At 52.0% G+C, this 19521-nt stretch overlaps 1 protein-coding gene across 1 annotated transcript in view; it reads right to left on the bottom strand.

Annotated features, from left to right (window-relative positions):
* Positions 1-19521, bottom strand: part of PCNT (pericentrin) — a 121941-nt gene that overhangs the window by 63291 nt on the left and 39129 nt on the right. Inside the window, 5 exon segments of the mRNA XM_081821038.1 lie at positions 6610-7177; positions 8847-9316; positions 14611-14828; positions 15723-15855; positions 15998-16231. Of these exon segments, the coding sequence (XP_081677164.1) occupies positions 6610-7177; positions 8847-9316; positions 14611-14828; positions 15723-15855; positions 15998-16231 (1623 nt within the window).

Here is a 19521-nt window from a genome sequence, read left to right as displayed (position 1 = left end):
CCTCTGGAAACTTCCTTTATCTCTAAACCCCCGAAGACACATGTTGGCAATCATCCCCCAAGCATACAGCCCGCTGATATACATCTGAAGGGTCTCATGACTCAGGTTTTATTAGATGGTAATAAAGGACCTTTTCCTAACAACAGCTGGCCTCCTCAAGGTCCTGGAAAACTTGCTCCCAAATTCCTTAGAGACTTAAGCTCTCCCTAACCTCCTCCCAACTTGAAAGTATGTAACAGGCCACTGCTCATGACCCCGGTTCAGCTCTTTCTGCCCATGGGTCCTGTCCCCGTGCTCTAATAAAACCACCTTTGTGCACCAAAGACGTCTCAAGAATTCTTTCTTGGCTGTCGGCTCTGGACCCTAACGTTCTTTCCTACATCATGATTAACAATCCAACTGGAAATGGAACCACAGTTCTTTGGGCCCTGGGACCCTGGCACAGACACTGGGGTGCTCCCCCCCCACACCTTCAGGGAATGGTCACGATGGCAAATCCTGCATGCTCACTCTGCCCACTAAATGCTCTGGTTAAGACGCAGGAGGATTAAATACACGGCTCTTGGGAAACTTGCGAGCCACAGATCACTTTCTTCAGGCAACAATCTTTCATAGAAGCCAACTTCTGTTTGAGGTCAGGGCAGGAGTCCAAAAGCACCCCCGCCCCCGCATGCCCTTGAGGAACCCCCACCCCAAGTCCTGGGGCACCTGTGACCAGCAGGCTCCAGCCCTCTCTCTGGCCATATGCTCCCTCTGGGCCTCAGTGTCACTCTTCCAGGGAGTGTAGCTCCTCATCTGCCCCACTGAGGGACCCAGAGCCACACCACAGAGCTGCACTTGCTAAAAGAGGGTGGAAGCTAAGCATACCACTGTTACCCATCACTTTGTTTCAGGGAGGGTTTTAAAGGCAGTTCAGAGAGACACACGAAGTATGACAAGACAGCATAAACTTAATGAAGGAAGCAGCAAACACAAAGCACCCATGGAACGTGCACTGCGGGCAGAAGGAATGGCTCTAACTTCCCACCTACAAGGGGACAGTGGAGACACTTCATGCCTGTCCTGCCCAGTGCACGCCCAGGCCTGGAGTGAGAACTTGCGAAAAAGTGTACCTTCACCAAAACCGAGGCAAAGGCCAAACACGGCAGCATCCCGCGGCAGGATGGCCCCCGGGAAACAGGAGGCAGGTGAGGCAGGTTCAAGGGTGTGCACTCAGGAAAGGCTGCAGGACAGAACCCTGGCCACCGGACCTTGAAGGCCCAGTGGCTGTGGGATGGTTGTGGATGTCCAGCAGGACGTGTTCTCAGGCTACCCCCTCGACCTGACTGGAGAGGCTCAAAGTCAAGTCTCCCTTGACTCATGCAACCCCTACCTCCATCCATAAGACCTCCTCACAGATAATCATTTCTATTTCCAGCCTTGAATAAAACTCCATTTAATTGTCCATATTCTAAAAGGTAAAGTCAATATAAGAAAAAAATGCCTTTAAAAGTTTATTCTCAGGTTTTTCTAAAAATGCACAGAATTCCAGGAAAAATGTCATATATATTTTTTTAACCATTAAGAAAACATGACAGATATGACTAAAAAAAAAAAAAAAAAGTAGTATTACACAAAAAATACCAACACAGTCGGGTGCCTGGGTGGCTCAGTCGGTGAAGCGTCTGCCTTCGGCTCAGGTCATGATCCCGGGGTCCTGGGATCGAGTCCCGCATCGGGATCCCTGCTCAGCGGGGAGCCTGCTTCTCCCTCTGCCTCTGCCCCCCACCCCCCAATGCGTGCGTGTGCTCTCTTAATAAAATCTTTAAAAAAAACCCAATGTAATAAAAATAAATTTAACTGATAATGAATTAAAAACATTCAAACTATATTTAAAATGAGCTTACTATTTTCAAAAATTACCATATGAAGTTTTTTTTTAATTGAAAAGAAGATGAAATTGCCTTGAGCAACTGATACTGGCCATGTTGTAGATTGCTTCTGCATTCCAGAACTCTGCTTAGCGTTACCCACACAAGGGAGATTTCTTTATGGGATGCACATCTCTTAGAAAAGGAAATCAAGCTTACGTTTCCAGAGAACTTTTCTCACAAGCGAACTCCAAAGGGAAGTAACCTGGAAAGTAATCCAATGAGCTCACAAGCGCATGTGAAATAACTCTTCTGGTAAGTGACTCCGCTTTTCAAACAGGTGCAAAGATATTTGCGGCCCAGATAAAACCTGTCAGAGGAGGAACAGCATGTCCCTGCTATTTTGGGGACAATGACCGACCCTGGCAGCCCAGAAAACGCCCAGCAAGGCTTTCCGCAGATCTGCCTGCAGGGTGGAGCCTGAGGGAAGCCCACAGCAGGCACATGCAAGCACCCAGAAGTATTCCACACCAAGACAGGGACCTGATGTGATGGCCTGTGCAGCGGTATGGACATGCTTACAGGAAGAAATACGGGGGACAGGTTAACCAGCATCACAGGAAGCAGTAAAAACAGATTCGTGCAAGTGAAGCCCTGTGTGGACCCTGATTTGAACAACCACGGGAAGAGACGGGAACTTGGGCTGGATATAGGATGATAGTAAGGAATTCCTGTTCATTTTTTAAGTTAGAATGGATTGCAGTTACGTTCTTTCGGGGGGAGAAAAACAGACCACTTGGTAGAGACAGATGAAAACACACAATATCTGGGATTTGCTGCAAAGTAAGCGGGCGGTGGGGGAGCGGCGATGCACTAAAGACCAGCATGTACCCCCCTGGGTAGCCGGAGACAGAGGTTTACTGAACTATTTCTGTCCATGTTGAAATGTTCTCCAGTAAAAGTTAAAATAGGCTCAGAAACAGCTTCCCCCCTTCCCACAAGTCCAACTGTTTTTGTGAAACCAGAGAGACAACAAAGGTCAATTAAAAAGTATCTAACGTTCACCTCCTTAGTAGCAGGTAAAGGGATCACTTACTTGAGCAACAACTCGCTTGTACAACTAGAAAAATACAACAGCCTCTGGGAGCACTCAGACAGGAGTCAACCCAGAAATGCCAAAACGCTGCGCCCAGATACAGAAATGACAGGCGGTTTCAGAAAGCGCTCGGCTCTCTGTGTCCCCACACGTAGCAGAGTGGGCAGTCTTTAGAGGGAGGGCTGCAGTCCGTGAGACCCAGGAGAATGGCAAAAAGGGACCGCATCTTTCCCACAGTCGCCCTCAGCAGGTCCCAGAGCAGCGCTTCAGGAGAGGAGACGGACAGCCCTTCACACTTCGGGGTCACTAACTCAGCCCCAGATGCACATGTGCTGGCCGAATCCCCGTCTGCCGAGCACAACGGTGCAGCAGACACAGGCCAAGGCGTGCCTGTCTCACGGAGGGCTGTTTCACACATGCTGCTCACAAGATGCTCATGGGGCCAGGCACTCGCAATCTGCCAACACCCCTCTGCTGCACCAAGGACTGTGAATGATGCAGGTCCACCTCAGGTCCACCACTGTACCTCCCTGCAGTGAAGCATCTTCCTGGCGGCCACCTGACCTCCTGTGATGGCCCCTCAGCACTGCATTCGAGGGGACTGGGGGGACCCTGGGGGACACTGGGAGGGTTAAGGGGACACAGGAGGACACTGAGGCTAGGGGGACACTGGTGATCGGGGGGACGCTGGGGGGACACAGGGGATTAAGGGGACACTGAGGGGGCTAGGAGGACACTGAGGGCATTAAGGGGACACAGGGGGACACTGAGGGGGCCAGGGGGACACTGCAGGGACACTGAGGTGATTGGGGGGACACTGGGGGGACACTGAGGGGGTTAAGGGGACACTGCGGGGACACTGAAGGCATTAAGGGACACGGGGACACTGAGGGGGTTAAAGGGACACTGCGGAGACACTGAGGTGGTCGGGGGGACACTGGGGGACACTGATGGAGTTAAGGGGACACTGAGAGGGTTAAGGAGACATGGCAGGGTGACATGGAGGGGGCTTCATCCTCTCTTAATGAAAGGTGAGTAAGAGCACAGAGTGAAGAGAAGACTTTTCATGCAAACTCCTCACTGACCAGCTGCGTCCTTGGCTTCCCTGCGGCGGTCAGGCTGGGTCTCTCTAAGCCATCTTGAGGGCACAGGTTTGTGTGTGTGCATTCCTCCTCTGTCTTCTCATCCCCTCAAATATGAGAAACCCACCCAGAGTGGCCAGATTCAAAGGAACTTAAGAGTCCAAGAAGCAAATCTCAAGAAAAATGCCAATTCCCAGACTTTTCAACCAAACAAATGGGGATAAACCTCATTTTCATGCTTCCCTTTATTTTTGTAATCTCCTGTAATTCTCATTCTGGCAAGTGTCATTGATGAAATGGTTTAACTACTAATTTCACAAAGCAACTGATCACTACACACACAACTGAATACACGGACTATTAATCTAGGAGACGCAGGGAACACTAGAGCCTTATTTCACGGTTAGAAAGGAGGTATTAGCATGTCCTTTTTAAAAAGCCCCAAAGATGGGGCGCCTGGGTGGCTCAGTAGGTTAAGCGTCTGCCCTCGGCTCAGGTCATGATCCCAGGGTCCTGGGAAGATACGGAAGACACGAGCATTTCAAATCTAAAGACACGGAAGCAGAAGGGCCTCGGGGTGCACAGCCAGCGCCCTCACATGCCATCCTGCCTAGATGCGCTGGGAACTGAGGGACACGAGTGCCACAGCAGTTCACAAGGACCTTGGCTGGGTCCCAGCCTGCGGGGACTGCCTCACCCGTTCAAGAGAATTCCGCTGCTTTGTCAGACTTCTTCTAAAGAACAGCTACACAATCTGACAGATTGCTCGTACGTATTCTGAACACGAAACGGAGCGTGCACGGGCTCCAGGAGCACCTGCCGTAACACAGCTGAGACAGCCCGCCCTGCACGGTCCTCACCTTCCTGCGGTGAGGGCTGTTCCCTCAGCCACCGCCTCCTCCTGCGAGCCCAGACCCAGCTGTCCCCCCGGTCATCCCCAAGGGCCACAGCCTCTGCATGACCCAGCACACCCTGTGAAGCCCCCAAGCAGCGCCCTGGAGGGGTCCTGAGCCCGCCCTCTGTGCCCTCCCACCCCTCTGCTTCCTGAGGGCCACGGTCAACTCTTGCCTCAGGTAGTACAATCATTCCCAACCCTTCTTCCGTCCAACCATCAGATGCCTCTGGAACAGATCTGGGCCTTGGCTGCTGCCTGCAAGGTCAAGGCCTTGCCCTCCAAGGACACCACCCTCCAGATACACCCCAGGTGGATGAATCCTGCCATCCTTCCTCCCCCCCCCGACCTCTTAGGTCACACCAACACAGTACGGCAGGGCCACTGGCACCCCATAACAGCTGCACCTGAAGACGTCTGCAAGGATGAGCAGGGGCTGGCCCCTGGGCATCCCCCCCTTCTCGGCAGGCTCCCTGGAGGCCCTGCTGCTCTAGGCCCTGAGAAGCAACGGAGAACAAACGAGAACAGGGACGACAGGCACAACTACTCCTCATACTCTGCTCTCGGCGGGCTTTGTTGCAGGGTACAGGGCTCGACGTCCAGGAGGGAAGAAGTGGGGTCTGCACTGGGCAGGCGGGGAAGTGCTTGTTGGGAGAGGTGATCTGACTGTAAAGGTGAGTACATGAAAACAAGAGGACAGCACACCGAGCACGAAACAGACAACAAGGGAGAGAAGGACGGGAGACAGGGTCTGAGTGCACGTGTGGAAAAGTTTATGCAGAGCTGTGCCCCCGGATCAGAGGGAGCAGCCTGGGGTGCAGAGGGCGGGGACCAATGTGCAGAAGAAAGATTATGGGGGAGGCCGCCTTCAACAGGCAACTGTTGCTGGACCGGACTGGGAGCCCTCTGACACATTCTGACGCCCCCCGCCCCCGCGTGCCTCTGTCCACCTACCATGCACCCCCTGCGAGCCTCCGTCCACCTGTCCACCCACCACGCGGCCTCGCACGCACCCCTCCACCCTGTGTGCCCCCTGAGCACGCCCCCGTCCACCCACCACGCGGCCTCGCGCGCACCCGTCCACCCACCGTGCACCCCCCACGTGCCTCCATCCACCTGTCCACCCACCACGCGGCCCTGCGCACGCCACCGTCCACCCACCACGCGGCCCCGCACGCGCCCCTCCACCCACCACGTGCTCCCTGCGTGCCTCCATCCACCCACCACGCACCCCACACGCGCCCCCGTCCACCCACCATGGGCCCCTGTCCACCCACCGCACGCCTCCGTCCACCCACCACGCGGCCCCGCACGCACCCCTCCACCCCGTGTGCCCCCTGAGCACGCCCCCATCCACCCACCACGCGGCCCGCGCACGCCACCGTCCACCCACCATGGGCCCCTGTCCACCCACCGCACGCCTCCGTCCACCCACCATGCACCCCCCACGTGCCTCCATCCACCCACCACGCGGCCCGCGCACGCCCCCGTCCACCCACCATGGGCCCCTGTCCACCCATCACACGCCTCCGTCCACCCACCACGCGGCCTCGCGCGCACCCGTCCACCCACCACGCAGCCACCCGAGAGGAAGCCCCCAGTCACGACGGATGGCGGCAGAACATAGACATGCTCAGAGAGACAAGCACGCAGACGGCAGGAAGAGAGCTGCCCTGAGACCTGCCTCACCTGCTGCACTCCCGGAAGCTCAGGGGGCACCAGGGCTTTCACACCCTCACCCTGATTCCCGCTCCTCTGCGTCCTCAGGCCATCGTCCGCAGGCGGAAGCTCCTGGCCATGTTTCAGTGCCTGCCTGTGTAGCTCCTGAGTCAGAGCGGTGGGGTGAGAAGCATCCTTCTTCTGCAGCTGCTTCTCCAGGTCCGCTCTCAGCTGCTCTAGAGCCCACCTGTGCTCCTCCCGCATGGTCTGCATCTCAGACAGGTGACGCGATTCCAGAGAATCCAGGTGTGACGAGTGTCTTGCCTCCAAAGCACTGACCGCCGCAGCATGCTGTGTCTGCAGTTCAGCCATACGGGCTTCTGAAAGAGCCCACTGCTCACTCTCCACCGAGGCCTTCAGCTCCTCTACCTCAGCCCGGTGCCTGGCCTCCAGTTCCGCCGTCAAGGACAGAATGTGCTGTTGGTGTCTCTCCTGGAGGAGACGCAGCTCACAGGCGTGCTTCTCCTGGGCCTCCCGAAGGACGGCATCCTGTTCCGCAGTGAATTTCTCTGTGATTTCTTTACGTTCTTTTAAAAACCTGGGAGGACATGCAAAGTGAACTCGGGCAGCAGAACACAATCATAAAAGCACCAACCTCGCTTGGGAACACCTACTCACCACCTTTCTTACAGGAAACACTACATCGTTGCATTGTTTTAACTGTTCTTGCTCCTTCTCCCTCTGCCACAAATGGCCTGAGAGGACCACCTTCAGAAATAAGTGGAGAGTGGAGGGGCCACACGAAGCCAGAGGAGCTCAAAGGACAGAGCCCAGGCATGCCCCCTCACAAACTGAGTGGAGGACACAGGATCCACAGCAAGAAACCGCACACGTATTTCCGACAGACACCATGGCAAAGCAGATGTGACCGCTCACTCTCGGCGAGAAGGACCTTGACAGGGAAGGGGCAGCAGGATCGCTTCTAGGAGCCCACAGGGCCATAAAGAACAAAGACCTCAGAAAAACTTTGGTTGTGAATTAAGGGACACGAATTAAAAAGAGCCACGGGGTGCTGGCTGGCAGAAACACAGGCAGGCAGGCAGATTCACTTCTAATCACAGCACCCAGGATCCCACCAGGAACTGAAAAAGCCTCAACCTCAACTGGGCGCACGCTGCTCATCAGTGACATGCCCTGGTCAGTTCACCAGATAACTCTGGAAGCATTTCCAGAGATTATCCCATTTACCCTCATCACACAGGGAGAGCACGAAGGTTTTGTGAGGTTGAGCACAGTGCCTGCATCCAACCAGCTTACACGAGGTGGGTCGAGATCTGAACTCAAGTCCTCAGACCCCTAGATCAAAAGCTCTTGTACCTCACTCATGATGGTGGGGAGCAGCTGATACATGTGAATAAACAGCACCAACAGCAAGTCTAATGACCCCAAGACTCACAAACACCCCCAGTCACGACAGCCCGGGTTTGCAAAGAGTTAGCATTGACAGAGACCAAGAACCAAATCACATTCTAAATCTATTTAAAATTTAGTATTTAAAATTTAAGGGAAGTATGCATAAATTTTAGGAAAAGGACATTTATTTTTTAAAATATCTGTTTGAGTTTTAAAAACACAAAGAACTAATATGGATGAACTGCATGTCCTTTTGATAAGTGAGGTCTCAATTCTTGCTTTTGAAATTTTTTTTTTTTTAAGATTTTATTTATTTGCGAGAGAGAGAATGAGAGAGAGAGAGCATGAGAGGGGGGAGGGTCAGAGGGAGAAGCAGACTCCCTGCCGAGCAGGGAGCCCGATGCGGGACTCGATCCTGGGACTCCAGGATCATGACCGGAGCCGAAGGCAGTCACTTAACCAACTGAGCCACCCAGGCGCCCCCTTGCTTTTGAAATTTTAAAATGTGCAAAGAACAAACATGATGTGGAAGATGCGTGCACAGTAGCATCCACCAAGGAACACAGGCTCCACCAGGAGGATCTGGACACTGTCTCTGATTTGTCCCAGCATATCTCAGTTATGGGATGTGATATGGTATGATACCCTGCTGTCATTTTAGGGTGAAGACCAGGTATCGGGGACTCGCTCTGCCCCACCTTCCTGCAGACCTTCCCGCCCTGCTCAGAGCCCACAGCACATCCTCCCAGGGCACCTGCCTCTCACACTCTGCTGGGCATCTTGGGGTCAGGCCTTAGGTGGGATGCTGGCCGACGGCTCTACAGCTAATACGCTGCCACAAGGACGTTACCCACCTGTTCTGTGCCTGCATCAGCTGGAGGGCACAGTCCTCCTTCAGGCGGAGTGCGGCAAGCTCCCAGGCCTGGTCTGCAGGAGCCAGACGGCCACCTGGCTCCCGGCCACACTGGCTGCACTGTGGACACTCGTCCCCTGCAAGCCCGAGCTCCAGCTGCCGGAGCCGGCCCTGCTGCTCCACCAGGGACCCCTCCAGGTCCAGGATCTGGGCTGCCTGCTGATCCTGAAGTTGCCTCATTTTGATTTCTCGAAGCTCAAACTTGTTTATTATTGACTGCTTTTCAGCTTCAGCTTGTTCTTTCAGGTCAAGGAGCATCAGCGCGAGTTCCTCTTCAGCTTTTCTCTTTAGATTCTCACTCGCCACTTTCCATTCTGCTTCTTTGTCTTTGAATTCTTGCTTCATCAGCTGTAATTTCTCCTTAGCTTTCTTCAGCTCCTCCTGGTGATCTTCAACCAAGTTATATTTTACCTACAGATAACATAATTTCATTTAAGACAGAAAAAATTAAAAGAAAAGATTATTGGCAGGAATGGCACCCAAACCAGCTGTTCTTCACCTCTGGAGTTGGCAGGCCTGGACAAAAACTTACCGAACTCAAAACATACACACATGTGCGGAGCAAACAAAGATAGCGTCGGAGGTCTTCTCTGTGTGTCAAGACCACCAATGGGGGGGGAGGTCAAGGGGAAGGCCAACCACAACAGAGTAGAGCCACCATCAGCAAAAAAACTAGAAGTCCACGAGAACGAGAACAGCAAACGGTGTAATGAGCTCAAATCTGTGGACTTGCTTCATTCATATTCCATTATCTACAAGGAACCTGGTCAAAAGATTGGTGAACTAAAATTTAAACTTTTAAGAGTATCTTGTGAAAAGGGAGGTTAATCACAATGCTGAGGATAGGCAAATATCCTGATTTTCAAAAAAGGAAGGAAAGTAGGTCAATAAACTACTAAACATTATCAAAAATAAACAAAAGTAAAAATGGTATTGAAGACTGACCTCAACTCCTTATTTAAAAATTAAGTCATTAGGGGCGCCTGGGTGGCTCAGTCGGTTAAGTGACTGCCTTCGGCTCAGGTCATGATCCTGGAGTCCCAGGATCGAGTCCCGCATCGGGCTCCCTGCTCGGCAGGGAGTCTGCTTCTCCCTCTGACCTTCCTCCCTCTCATGCTCTCTCTATCTCATTCTCTCTGTCTCAAATAAATAAATAAAATCTTAAAAAAAATAAAAAATAAAAATTAAGTCATTAAAGGGGCACCTGGCTGGCTTAGTAGAGCATGCAACTCTTGATCTCAGGGTCATGAGTTCAAGTCCCATGTTGGGTATACAGTTTGCTTAAAAAAAATTAAGTTATTAAAAATAAGTTTAGGGTCATGCTTCTGGAGATGGCTGAGAAGCTCTAATAAGGCCAACCCTCCCAGAGGGTAACAGCTATAAAGGCTGGAAAAAATATAAGAAACTACCCAAAGGCCTGAGAGAGCATCTAAAAGCAGACAGATTGTGGAGAAGGGCTGGACACCCAAAAGAAAGAAATGGCACTGGGCAATTTACCTGTCCACACCATGCACACAGAAATCCCAAAATCTCATTTGTTTGAGCAGAGGAGGTAGAAAGTGAAAGGTGAAAGCCCATTAGGACAGAGCCAGAGAGACAGAGAGCTGCAAAATCTTTGCATTAACCTAGCCCAAATCTCAAGTTGATTCCTGATGCATACATGTGTGGGCAGACTCCAAGAGCAGACCAACACAGAGAAGATATAATGTGGAGTTAGAATCCAGCCAAGTTAACTGTCTGCTAAAACAAACAAAAAAAATCAATACTCTTCAGTGGTACATAACAGAATCCAGAGTCTCCACAATGTATCATTCACAATGTCCAGGATACAATCCAAAATTAGTTGATATACAAATAAACAGGAAATATGATACATGCTAAAAAGAAAATACAATCATTGGAGAACCCCAAGATGACACAAATGTTGAAATTAACAAAGGTTTTCTTTTTTTGTTGGTGGTTTTTTTTTTTAAGATTTTATTTAAGAGAGAGACACAGCAGACAAAGATTTTAAAAGCAGATATCCTAACTGCATTTATGGGCATAAGAAAAATATGCTCATAATGAATAAAAGGATAGCAAATCATGGCAAAGAAAAAAAGATATTCTTAAAAAGAACTGAATAGGGGGGAAAAAAAGAACAACCAAACAATTTTCTAGAATTGGAAAGCATAATATCTAAAATTTTAAAATTCGCTGGGTGGACTTAAAAGCAGATCAGAGCTAACAAAAGAGTCAGTGAACTGGAAGATTAATAGAATTTAACCAACAGGAAGGGGAAAAGATTAGAAAAAAATAAAATGAACAGAACCTCAGAAACTGAAAGACAGAACATCCATGTAAATGGAGTTCCAAGAGGAAAGGAGAGAATGGAACAGAAATAAAAAACTGAAGAACATACTTGGTAAAAATCTCCCAAATTTGGGGAAAGACAAAAATGTACAGAATTCTCTGTAAGTCACTAAAACAAACCACCTTTTTAGTAATGTCATTATTAAATAAGAAAAAAATAAGGTCAATTGAATATAAGGTTTTGGTTTTGTTTTCTGAGGTAACTATGTCAGAATCAATTTTATGTACTGATTTTAAGAATTTCATGAGAGAAAAAAATACCAAAGAAAATCACACCTAGGCACATCATGGTAAAATGACTGAGAATAAAAGATAAAAAGAAAAACCTCTGAAGCAGTCAAAAGAAAATGAAACATTACATTCAGGGAAATACTGATTTGAGTGATCACTGACCTATCAGAAATAAGGTCAGAAGTGACATCTTTAAATCCTGAACAAAAATCTTGCCTTCTATATGTAGCAAAAAATTTCTTCAAGACAGACTGTAAAATAGAGACTTTCAGCTAAAAGAAAACTTGCGCAGCAGATGTACACGACAAGAAAGGCTAAAGGAAATGCTTCAGGCTGAAGGAAAGTGTTACCAAATGGAAACTGAGATCTTTGGGAGGAAAGAAAGAGCCCTGTAAAATGTTGTAAATCTAAGACTACTTTTCCTTTTAATTTCCTTGAAGTACCTATGACTATTCAAAGCAAAATTTATATTGTGGAATTTAACCACAGAGAGATGTAACACCTATAAAAATTATAGCATAAAAGACAAAGAGAACATTACACATGCACCTTTATACAACCATAGAGCTCTTACCTTTTACCTGAAATGGCATAATGTTAACTTTGAGAAGACTGTGAGAATGTACATTCTAATCCCGAAAGCAACCATTAAAACACGTAATACAAAGTATAATTTGAAGTCAACAGATACATTAAAATCAATTCTAAAAATATTCAAATAATCCAAAAGGCAAGAAAGAAAGAACACAGGGAACAAAAAGAGAAAAAACACAAAGAAAAACAGATGGACGACCACACAGAAAACAGTAAAATGGCAGACATTATCTCCAACCAGATCAATAATGAAGTGAAAGGTTAACAAACTAAATACTCCAATTAAAAGGTAGCGTTTGTCAGAACAGATTTGTAAAAATATTCAACTATAGGGATGCCTGGGTGGCTCAGCTAGCTAAGCGTCTGCCTTCAGGTCAGGTCATGATCCTGGAGTCCCAGGATTGAGTCCCACATCGGGTTCTCTGCTCAGCAGGGAGTCTGCTTCTCCCTCTGACCCTCCTCCTCTCATGCTTTCTCTCTTTCACTCTCTTTCTCTCAAATAAATAAAATCTTAAAAAAAAATATTCAACAATAGGGGCACCTGGGTGGCTCAGTCGGTTAAGCATCTGCCTTCAGTTCAGGTCATGATCTCGGGGTCCTGGAACTGAGCCCCACATCGGGCTCCCTGCTCTGCGGGGAGTCTGCTTCTCCCTCTCCCTCTGCCCCTCCTCACCTCCCCCACTTGTGCTCTCTTTCTCTCTCTCTCTAATAAAATAAGTAAGTCTTAAAAAAAATATTCAAGGATATGCTATGCATATGTGTAATGTATTAAAAAATAAATATGTGGTCTCTGTCCCCAGTTCCCGACACGCAGCTGCTAAAACCCTTGGAATTTCTGGAATGATAAGAGTCTTTTGTACACTAATGAGATGAGAGGTGGCTGGGGACCTCGGGTGGCTTCAGGATGGGAGCTGGTCCCCAGAAGAATCAAGGCAAGATTAGAGGGTTGGAAATTTCAGCCCCACCCCAACCTCCAAAGAAAAGGGATGGAGACTGAGTTCAATCACCAATCGCCAATGATTTAATCAAACACGCCTATGTAATGGAGCTTCCATAAAGACTCCTAAATGGTGAGATCTGGAGAGCTTCCAGGTGGGTGCACAGGGTGGTAGGAGAGGAGCGGGCGTGGAAGCTGCCTACCACCGCACACCTCGCCCTGTGCATCTCTTCCATTTGGTTGCTCTTGTTTGCATCCTTCATAATAAACTCCTAGTAGTAAACCGTTTCCCTGAGCAGTGTGAGCCTGAAAAGAGGTGTGGGTGGGCATGGGAATATGCGGGCTCCAAAGCCAAGGCAGACCGAGATGAGGTCATGCAGGGACCCAGTAACTGCAAACGGGTTCTGGCGTGGGGCAGCCTCACAGGACTGAGTCCTAAACTATGGGCGTCCAGCACTGACTCCAGCCAGTCTTCAGAGATTTGAAGTAAAATGGACAGAAAAGGGAATGCCATGCAAACAATGTGGATGAAGGCTGGAAGAACCGTATTCGTGAAAGAGAAAGCAGACAGCGGCGCAAACAACGCTACAGAGGAGAGGGAGGGGTACTTTCTCAGGAAGACAGAACAATCACAAATGTGTGTGCATGTAATAACTTCAAAATACTCAAACACTGACAAAATTAAAGGAAAAATAGACAATTCTATACCCCTCTCTCAATAACTGATGTAAGCAGATAAAATGGTGGTCCAGGAAAGATATTACACACACACCTGAACATCAAAAGTCATGGAGGAAAGTCTGCCCTTGACTGAATGGTGCCTGAGGCGGCCATGTGCTAAAACCACAGACCGCCAGCAAGGGAGTCCACCTGCGGCAGCCCACACAGCTCTGCACAAAGCTCTACCCTTACTCCAAGTCCTCACCAATGCCTTAGAGAGTGACCTGCGATGAAACACGCAGGTAGTAACTTGGTATGAAACTGAGTGTTGATGGAGAATGAAAATCCAGAAAGACCTTCACGGGAAAGAACACAGGGTGAGAGCATCAGGCCATAAGCACGAAGTGGGGGGAACGTGGCTTCGTCAGGACACTGGTGAAAGACTCGCAGCTCAAGCTACGGCGACTCCGTTACCCTGACACAGGGATGAGCTACGCCCTGTGCTGCGCATACGGTGAAAGCGGCCGGGAATCTAGGCGAGGCCTACACGCCAGACCTCCGCCAGCGTGGGTGGTGCAGCGGGGCTCTCCTCCCGCACAGGGCACACTCTACAGCCACACAACCGACAATCAGCAGAAGAGCCCAGGGGCTCGACACCATGGGGCTCACCGGGGCGCACGGGGCCTGCAGCTGGCCGTGCCAACCAGCCTGCCGCCCGTCTGAGGATGCCCAGCCAGCCCCCCTAAGCCTGGAGGCAGGGCGAAGGAGCAGCAAGGAGCCAAACCCCGGCTCGGCTCGGGGTGGAGCCCTGTCCTGACTGAGGAGGCACTAAGCAAACACGCTGCAGGGAACAGGGGGGACGGAGCGCGAGGACCTGCGTGGACCTCCACAGGAGCCTGCCACCATGGAAACGGGCCAGAATCACACTTACCCTCTCCAAGTCCTCTTTCAGGCAGATTTCGTGCTGCAACTTCTCATGTAAATTTCTATTTTCTAGTTTTAAGACGTCAATTTCTTCCCTGAGCTCCGTCTGAAGTAGTGAGAGTTTAAGCCTGTGCTCAGTTTCCAAACCCAAGACTCTGGCCGTCACCTCTGTCTCCACCTCCAAGGCCGTGTCCTGTGCACACGGGAGCGGCACCAGAGCAAGCTCTGTGAGGGGACAAGGAGGCAGGAAGCACATCAGGCACGAGCCTTGAGGACAGCACACGCAGCACAGACAGGACGCTCACCTTCCAGCGCCTCCCAAAGCGTGGGCGCCTGGAACGCCGCTGCCCTGGGTGCGCCCAGATGACGAGCTGCCCTGTCCTGAGCTACCGGTACGCACTCACCACCCACGCCATCCCGCTAGTTGGGGTGCCAGGTGACTGTTTCCACTGTGGGAACGTGTGGCTCTGGGCCGGGGACCCCTCCTGAGCTGTTCAAGTCAGGACCTGTCAGCTTCCTGGGCTCAGGAACAAGCTGAGCAGCGACAGAAGCACTCCGTGTGTGCAGCAGCTGCGAAGGACCTCCCGCGCCACGAGGACAGTGAGAGGCAGATGCCAAGCACGTGACCTTGGCTCTCAGGAGCCATGCTCCTCCTCTTAGCCCGTCTCTTCAGCTCCAAGGGAGCCCTTGCCCAAAACGGGCAGTCGTGTCAGAGCACCCCAACAGGGATCCAGACCCCCACCCTCGCCGTGGGACGCCTCTGCCTTGCCTCCTCCGTGCTACAAGGGGCCGCAACGGCGCCCATCCCTCCTGGAATCCGTGTCCAAGGCTGGCCTTACACCTGCTCTCCTCAGCAGCGGGGTCACTGCCTGTCCCCATCTGCTGCATCCACTGGGAGGACCTCAGCTTCTCCATCCACCCCGTCTCCTGTGACCCCCAAGGCTGGACCTGGTCGGGCCCAAGCCCAGCCCCTTAACTCTGAGGACACCGCCAGGGAGGATCTGCAGAGTTAGAGGCTGGGATGTCCAAATAACCCACATGGGAGGCCCCAACCTTCCCACATATCGGGTCCTGTGGGCTGAAAGGCCACCAACACAGGCAGCAGGGAAGTGCACACACCTTCGCCGGGCCCTTCTGAGAGACCCACACGTTGCTCCCCTTCCAACACCTGGGTCCCTACGAGGCCCACCTCCGGCCGGGCTTCCAGGGAGGACTTCAACGCTGCTGGTTGGCACCGGTGGTTTTCTTCTAACTGCGTGTGCAAATGAGGGAAAAATCGCACAGAGGAAACGTTACGAGAGGCCTCTCTACCACGTCACCTAATCACTGCCTCCCACGTCACCCCTGCTGGGCCATGCGTGCGCACGCCATCTCCCCCATCCCCAGCATCTCACCTCCGGGGGGCCAAGTAACTCAGGGAGATGGCACACCATAGCCCTGAGGAGACAGGTGCGCACCGCTGGCTGGGGAGCCCTCCTCGCTCCCATGCGGTGCTCACCGAGGCCAACGCTGAGCCCCAGCTGCAGGGATGCCAAGTGGGCCATTCCTGGGAGCCTGACCAGAATATTCCTGGACCTGAACTGCAGGGAGACCCTGACCACCAGACCCCCTTCCCAGGGCCAGGGCCGCTGCCAAACATACTCTGCCCCACTGTGGGGGGCCCCCCAGACTGCTTGCTCCCAAGCTCCCACACTCCCCACTCTGTGTCTCCCCACTGTACTTCCCCGCCCAGAGTCAGACACATGTCTGGCCTGCTTGGGACATGGAACTGCCCCCAAGAGGAAGGGGCCCCAGCGGAAGGGTCTCTGGTCACTGCTGTGAGCACACCTGACAACAAACCCAGCCCAAGTATCCTGAGGGAAGGGAGGGAGGGAGGGAGGGAGGGAGGGAGGGAGGGAGGGAGGGAGGAAGGGAGGGGGGCAGGAAGGGAGGGAGGGAATAAGGAAAGGGCTCAATGCATGTGCTAAACTCTCCTGTTCCCCTTAAAATGCAGGCAGCAAACCCATTTTCCTCTAAAACTACAGAGGAGTCATATCAACCTCAACTTTAAGCTCACAATAAGCTCAAATTATCTTTTAAAGCAAGACTTAAATTCCTACATTGTTACAGAAACAAACCACTTGAGTGACAGGAAGAATCGAGTCCAGAAACAGACTTGTGCCCCTGGGACAACTAAGCACACAAAAGGTTGTGTTTTAACAAGTCAGGCCTGAAAGAGTGACTTGCCATTTGGAAAAAGGTCTTAAGCTCAGAGCCTACACCTCCTACTGGACAACAGCTAAGACCCAGGTGGATGAAAAATAAAAATTAGAAGACTTAAAAAGATTATCAGAAGAGGGGCACCTGGGTGGCTCAGTCGGTTAAGCACTGCCTTGGGCTCAGGTCACGGTCCTGGAGTCCCAGGATCAAGCCCCACGTCGGGCTTCCTGCTCGGCGGGGAGCCTGCTTCTCCCTCTGCCCCTCCCCTGGCTTGTGCTCGCTCGTTCTCTCTCCCTCTCACACTCTCTCTCAGATAAATAAAATCTTTAAAAATAAATAAGTAAAATAAAGAACAAAATAAAAGAATCAGAAAATGATGCAGGAAAACACCGGGCGCTCTGAGAAAGGGGATGAAGAGCCAAGGGCCAGGGGAGGACCCACAAGTGCAGACCCGGGCCCACGAGCACCCGTGCGAGAGAGAGCACAGCTGAGTCCAACGGCGAGCAGACTGGGCCCTCTGAACCACAGGGGAAGGCGGGCAGATGCGACAAGAGGAAAGGTGTACAGGGAGAGCTTCAGAGGGGGAGAAGAGTCCATTTCAAGCGAAAAGAGGTTTGACCTCATTTAAAACCAAAGAAACAGAAACTGGAAGAGATACTGGCTGTCCATCAATGGGGAACACAAAGGCAATGTCCAGCGGTAGGTGGGGAGGGGGTGCATCGGGTTCCCACACCCCGCTGGGGGGAGTTCAGCCAGACACCCTGCAGAGGGCACAGTGGCCTGTCAACATTTCAACACACACACAGGCGCGCATAAACACGTGCACACACACACACATTCCATCCTTCTAGTTTTCCTGCCTTCCTGAAATGTGGCTACGATGACCAGGAAAATTTAACTTAGAAACCCATGAGGAGAGAAAACAGGAAGAGGTCTTCAAGACACCAAAGCTCACCAACCTCGGGAAAAAAGTCAGTGATCACGGCAATGTCCGGGGCCCAGGCGGCAGAAGGGCTGCACGCACCCAGGGCCCGCGGGCCGAGGCTGGCCGTGGGGGGCGGGGGACCTGGCCATCTAAGGCAGGACCCCAGGAGGAGCTCTCCCCAGAACCAGGGATGCCTCACACCACCCGTGAAGACACAGCCACGAGTCACAAACCACACAGGGGGCCCCCGACATCCACACAGCACAGACACCCACACGGACGGACGGGAAGCAGGAGAAATGCTTCAACACCGACGGTCTCCAGAGAGGCGCGTGCAAACGCTGCGCCCATGGCACAGACGGAGGACACAGCAAGAGAGCAGAACCCCTAGAAATTAAAAATGACAACAGAAATAAGAAATTTAACTGAAGAACTGAGAACAAAGCTCGCAAGAGCTGCAAGGACACTGAAGAAGAGCAGTGCCAAGACCAGCCTCCTGGAAGCGAAGGCAGAGTCTCAGACACAACCCCCCACCCAGTGTGAAAAGTGGACTCACACGCACGTGAACTGCTCACTGAAAACTTCAGGGAACTCACAGGGACCTCAGAGGGGCTGGCAGCACAAGCAGCCCACACACGAAGGGAGAATCAGCGGGACGGACGGGCCGGCGGCTCTCCACGGTGTGGGGGCGAGAGGACAGAGAACACGTGCCAGACGTCACACCCGCCAAACACACACGAGAACGAAACGGGCTCTCAGGGGGCTCCCCTCACGTGCCCTTGCGTCTCCACTGAGGGAACAGGCGCAGCAAAGAGAGGGGCCGCGTGCAGACACACGCCTGCTCCCCAGGCAGCAAGGACCACCCAAGGAGAAGGCAGGGTGACTCCAGGACGACAGTGGGCGGGGGCCCAGAGGGCAGGACAGGGCTGTGGACAAGGACCCAGCGGCACGACTGTGCCGGGCACGAGGGCTCTGCTGCTGCGGAAGCTACACAAGGCCCAGCGGGACACACGCCGCACCCCCGTCCCCAGGAAAAAGTCACACGCAGAAACAGTTCTAGCAAAGGACATTAACAATGGGAAACTGGAAGCAGCCTGCTAAGCAGGATAAACTGGGTCCCCAAAATTCACAGGTCCAAGTCCAAGCCTCCAGCACCTCAGAGTGGGACTATCCGGAGACAGAGACGCCAGGGGCACGTGTGCACAGAAGAACCACATGAACAGGCAGCTCGAGAGCGGCCAACCGCAAGCCAAGGAGACAGGCCTCAGGAGAAACCAGCCCTGACCTCCAACTTCCAGCCTCCAGACTGAGATGATAAATTTCTGCTGTTCAACCATCCGGTCTGTGGTATATTCGTGATGGCCACCCGAGGCGACTGAGACTAACAGATGCTGACGCCGAAGCTGTGCTCGCTGGGGCACAGCACGTCTGCACGGAGCCACCACGGTCTGTCACGGCACGCCACCTGCCCAGGGTGGTGGCCACGAGACCCGGGCTACCAACACCGCAAGGCATCACCATCAAATAAAAGGGAACCTCGGGTGACAGGAGGGCCACACTGGCCACATCTCAAGTGCTCGCAGCCCATGTGTCCACGGACTGACGGGACGGATAAAGAACACGCGGTGTGGACACAATGGAATGCTACTCAGCCGTAAAGAAGAACGAGATCTTGCCATTTGTGACAACGTGGATGGACCTCGAGGGTGTAAGCAAAATAAGTCAGTCTGAGAAAAACACGTCCCGCGTGATCTCACTTACACGTGAAATCTTGAAACTGAGCTGAGATACAGA

Source organism: Leptonychotes weddellii, chromosome 1 (genome assembly GCF_054177405.1).
Source record: "Leptonychotes weddellii isolate Sample4059 chromosome 1, ASM5417740v2, whole genome shotgun sequence".
NCBI lineage: Eukaryota > Metazoa > Chordata > Mammalia > Carnivora > Phocidae > Leptonychotes > Leptonychotes weddellii.
Note: the sequence above shows the minus strand (reverse complement) of the source record. Positions and strands in the feature narration are given on the sequence as shown.